The following is a 5123-nucleotide window of genomic DNA, read 5'->3' on the forward strand; positions in this document are numbered from 1 at the left end:
GAGGAGCAACGGCGGCGGCCTTTCTCCTTCCCCTTCCCCACCTTCCCTTCCCCTTCTTCTAAACCAACACCCCCCAGCATGCGTGATTCCCTTCTCCCTTATTCAAGACTTTGTTTTTTTTTTTTAAGTTAGGGATATTTTTGTAATAAAAATTAAAAATTTGATAAAAAAACTTCTGAAACTTTCGGGACCATTTTGTAGCGAAAACGGGACCATTTTGTAGTGAAAAAAAGGCTAGAGACAAAATAAATTTTCGACTTCTATGTTAGAGATCAAAATTTACTTAACCCAACATAGATATTATAATTGTTAAAAAACTATCTTTTAAAAGCTAATTTTTATAAACTAATTTGAAAAAAAAAACCTTTACCCAACCAAATCTTATTATATCTAAAATTACTTATTTATTTCAGCAATAATCAATGCATACAAAATAAGAAACATTTAGGTGTTCAAACTTCATTCCCCATCTATAGGATACAAAATTTCAAAATAGCTGAATCTGAAAATAAAAAGGTAGTATAATCAACGTTGAAGTCACCAGGAAGAGGTAGTCGTATAAATTGGGGGATTCTAACATTTGATAATCTATTCATCCTTGATTTGTGATCATTATACAATAATATCAATCATGATAATAACAAGCTTGAATTTGTCATATTTTCATCACAACTTACATACAAAAATACAATCTTGTACTCTTGCATAGCCTTCCAGGTCGTCTTGCCAAATTGTCCCAACATTTACGTAAGACTTAGTTGGATGCTGAACTTTTAAGTTTTAACAATATTATATATATGCCTTGAAACCTATTGCAACTCATACGATGGAAAACTGAAACCTGATCTTCCATCATTTGTGGATTTCAATTCAAGCTTCTGGAAAGGGCTGCAAAGAGTTCATGAATTTTTATATCACACTTTCATTTGTTGCAAGAGAATTAGGGTGCATTTGTTTTAGCCATTTCTAACCAAAAACCAGCTTTTTGATAAAAAAAAAGAAAATAACTTTTTTACATGTTTGTATCAATTTTATTAAACAAAGAAGGATGCCATTGGTTTGCGTTTTTATTTTCTGTTATAATTTTCAATATTTTCTATTTTCAGGATTTTATGAAGGAAAAAAATGAAAACAATAAAATTCTATTTTCTGCTTTTACCTTCCATTTTCTCTTTTTTCTTAACAAAATCCAGAAAAAAAAACACTGAAAATGGAACCAAAAATAAAAACATAAACTTAAATACACCGTAAAATTTCCAAGAAAAAAAAGTTTTCAGGATTTTTAGTTTCTGATTAAGATCAATTTTTTTTTCAGCATTTTTTTAACTATATACAAAATTAACTTATAAAATCACTTTTTGAAACCAGAAACAAACATACCCTTAATTTACAGAAATAAGGAAGAATTCACATGCTTAACATAAACAAATAGAAGGATTAATAAGAGCAGTGAAGAGCAGGCAGAAGTGAGGCCACAAAATATACCAATAGGAAAAGGAAGAGAACCTGCTGTTGGGATCATAATAAAACCCGCTTATAGATCCATCACTGCAAGAGAAACAAACATAGTAAAAGCCAGCTATAGTTAACCCGCAGTCGGTTCCAACATTCACAAAATACTGCTCCTTCCATCTCTGCGACAAAAACCTCAATTAATGAATTTCGCAGAGGATTCATTGCTAAAACAAGTAGAGTTTTCCAAATTTTCATTTTAAAAATGCTATATGCATACAAAAAATCAACCACTATGTATTTGTGTACAAATACATGTGTTTAATTCATTTTCAATGTTTATTTTGTATTTTAATATGTATTCTATACAGGTGGCTGATTTAGAGGCTGATTTTTTGTATATACATAGCATGGTTGTTTCATTTTACACACAGCTAAAAATCAAGTTACCATGAATATGTAAGGATAGTTGCTTAGGTCCAAAGACTTGCCACCATCAACTTCTACTTGGCCCTGAAAAGATTGAAGGTCATTGATAACCAAACATATGCATATTATAGAAAACCATAGCAAATTATAGGTCATTACCATGAGGGGTGAAAATGATTGAAACTTAGTCCAGTGCCTTATATCATCTTCTGGTCTGGGAAAGTAGAAAAGGGAAAGAACAAACAAGCAAGCAAAAAAGCAAAAGTTTGTCAATATAAATAGAGGTGTGTGGCATCATTTGTGTTATTCAAATTAAACTCAGCTAAATTTAAAAGTTATTCCCTAATAACATACGTTGCTTCCCATTTGCCAGTGAAGAACGTATAATTTTTGGTATCAACAATCTCCCCTTCCCAGAATGTTACAACCTGATATGAGCCATTAAGACAAAGTCAATACCAGAGCAATTTTTCTCTTTTGATAGCTGAACACACAACCAGGGCATATAAGGAAATATCTCACTAAAAGTGAATTTGGTTACAGAAACCTTAAGGTATATGATGGATGATTAGTAAGTGATAAAAGCAGACAGAAAACTAATGTCATTGCTCCAATATAAAATGAGACAAATGAAGCTTATTCAAGAAATCAACAAAAATTAAGACGACTGCCAGTAGGGGCGGAGGCTCTGACAGGAAAGGGAGCGTCATCCCCTCCCTCCCCCTCCCTTCTCTCTCTTTCTGAAATTTCAAGTTTTCTTACAATTTTTTAATTGCTCAATTATGTCCCCATAAGCCCCCCCCCCCCCCCCCTTTTCTCTCCCCCCTTCTTCTCTCAAAATCTAAAAATACTGTGTTTTGATTTTGGTGATTGACACTATGTTCTGATTTGATCTTTCAAACAAACATAATAATATCATGTCTTTGACTTGATTTTTGGATACAAGAACAGCAAGTATATGACAACAATTATTGCAGACTGAAGTCATAAATTAATAGATTATAAGTTTTGGTATAATAGTGATTAACATGACAAATAGCTCAAACTAAAGACGATGAATAGCATTTTCTTGATTTCTTATCCATTTTCACATTTTAGGAAGAACAAGGAATAAGCTGCATACTGGTGTGTCAGCCATAGGAACATTAAGAGCTTCCATGGTGCCACATAGATAACCATGCTCAAGATCACATCCTTGTATACGAACATTTACTCTCCATGCTTCATCCTTTTGTAGGCTAGAAACGTTCTGTGTCCCAGAAAAGGCCTGTGAAACATAAACACTTGGAGTCAATACTGGGATTTCAAACTCATCTAGCGCGATATACCGGCCAAAATATGTGAAATCTAATTCAATGGTTTAGCTTAAGTTATTTTATCTAGGATACCACTGCTATACACTATCCAAGAACCACAAATAAGACTAACTAATAGGAAAATCTTCATCTTCTAGCCCCTATTAATTAGTACAAAATATAAATAGAGACGAAATGATGAATGGAAACAAACTTTCCAATTTCTGGACAGATATAATCACGGCATCTCATGCATATTCTTTTGTCCAAGGACCTGCTTTGCAGCTCTTCCCATTTTTGTATTATATTGATATTTCACTCCCTAGAATTATTCATTTGTTCTAACAAGAAAAAACAAGTGAACTACGAACTGATTTATGGGCAAGAAATCATCTTACTGATTTGCTTTCTTCCTTCATCTAAGGAACCACCCTGCATCCATGTGTTCTAAGAGTGTTATCCTTCAATGATTTCCCCTTTGGGGAGACAGATCTTTTAGACTATGACCAGGTATTCTTTATTAATATTCTTTAAGCAATATGGATCAGCAGTAAATACGGATTGATTTTCCAAATAATATACTTAATCTCTCACAACGGTAGAAGAAAATAAAATAAAATTGAACATCATTTTAGAATAAAAGAGAAATGAACATTTTATAGACAAGTACTGTACCATTTGTGTTTTCTCACTAGTTCCCTAGCAAGGCCTCAGTATCTAGAAACGAATCATAAGTTCAATTTTGAGAACTAATAACTCAACCAGATTGCGCCACAATCACAACTTAGAAATAAGGACACATATAGGCAACATACATACATACATAAATACCTATCCTCAAATAGCATCTCCAATATCTATTTGGAAAGTAGAAAGTATGAACAAAATGAAAAACCGTGGCGAATCGATCAGACATATTTCCACCATGAATTGGAAATGTAACAAAAGCTGAAAAACACTAAACAAATACTCCCTCTTCTCCATTTATATATGTCACTTTGGAATTTTGATACATTTACAATTCAATTATCTGTAAATAAATTATATCTAAATGCATTAAGTTTTGAATGTACTGAAATTTCAAAGTTACATATTAAGCCGCTTAAGTGTTTTCTATCTTCATGATCGAAAATTAAAAAAAAAAAGTCTGTTCTATCTCCACAACCCCCATTTTTTCAAAGGCTCAAACAAATGAAGAATCGAAGGCGAACATAAATCACAAAAAATAAATTAATTAATAAAAAAATAAAAAAAAAAAAAAAACACGAAAAAGAAAGGAAACATACCTGGCCAATGCCTAGAAGTGTACAAGCTTGGAATGAAGTATGGCCAGAATTAGCGCCTAAATCAAACAATCAAATTAAAAGGACGAACTATCAATTTTGGACAGTAATCTGCGAAAACTAACACATTCATAAATCGCAATTTGCGAGGGGAAAAAGAAAAAGAAGAAATAGGGTGAAGAAAAGTGGATTACCTGAAACCTGCGAAGGCGTGGAACTTTCAACCAATACTCTGACGGGCATCTCTCTAGTGCGTCGATGAATTTGTTGGAAGGTTTTAATTAGAAAAATGCAGAAATGGATGAATCTGGAGAGTGGAGGAGAGTTTTACGATCAAAGACTGCTTAATTCTTCTCAGTTCTCACTTCTTGCTGTTAAGTGTTAACTGTTTTAAGAAGGGCAAGGAAATCACCGTGGAGCCCACAACTCTTTTTCTTCCCCTTCTGGGTCAGGATCCCACTCCTAGGTCCAGCCCAACTTCAATTTTATTCATCCACAAATCTTTGTTTCTTATAATTTTTCAAAATTTTTTAATTAAATTTTTATATTTTTTATTTTTAATTGGGTCCTGTATCAATTTTTTTAGTATTATCAAAATTGGATCGGACTGATTAGTTTGACTGAAAAACCAGTAAATTAGATTCTAAATTAATTCAGTTTGTTA

The 5123-nt window shown here is 32.7% G+C and overlaps 1 protein-coding gene across 4 annotated transcripts; it reads right to left on the reverse strand.

The window, feature by feature from the left end:
* Positions 1-449: 449 nt before the first annotated feature.
* LOC130973529 (uncharacterized) lies at positions 450-4892 on the reverse strand. Of its 4 annotated transcripts, none has more exons than XR_009084165.1 (8): positions 4654-4892; positions 4463-4518; positions 3005-3148; positions 2236-2309; positions 2041-2095; positions 1903-1965; positions 1486-1548; positions 450-888 (listed from the first exon to the last, which is right to left on the reverse strand). XR_009084165.1 is itself a non-coding variant. In XM_057898104.1 (8 exons), exons 1-7 carry the CDS (start codon positions 4700-4702, stop codon positions 1546-1548), a joined length of 444 nt encoding a protein of 147 aa, XP_057754087.1. In that variant the 5' UTR covers positions 4703-4892; the 3' UTR covers positions 450-888; positions 1507-1545. The 4 variants fall into 4 exon arrangements, 3 of the variants coding, with proteins under 3 accessions (XP_057754087.1, XP_057754086.1, XP_057754085.1); XM_057898104.1 differs by having other exon boundaries at positions 1507-1548; XM_057898103.1 differs by having other exon boundaries at positions 1507-1634.
* Between the last annotated feature and the right edge of the window lie 231 nt (positions 4893-5123).

This window comes from Arachis stenosperma, chromosome 4 (genome assembly GCF_014773155.1).
Source record: "Arachis stenosperma cultivar V10309 chromosome 4, arast.V10309.gnm1.PFL2, whole genome shotgun sequence".
In the NCBI taxonomy this organism is placed as follows: domain Eukaryota; kingdom Viridiplantae; phylum Streptophyta; class Magnoliopsida; order Fabales; family Fabaceae; genus Arachis; species Arachis stenosperma.

Coding starts and splice junctions, on each gene's coding strand:
- LOC130973529 (XM_057898102.1), bottom strand. CDS start 4,702: ATGCCCGTCAGAGTATTGGTTGAAAGTTCCACGCCTTCGCAGGTTTCA. Junction 3,149..4,462: donor CACTTCTAGGCATTGGCCAG/GTATGTTTCCTT, acceptor TATGTTTCACAG/GCCTTTTCTGGGACACAGAA. Junction 889..1,485: donor TTCTCTTCCTTTTCCTATTG/GTATATTTTGTG, acceptor AACTCTTTGCAG/CCCTTTCCAGAAGCTTGAAT.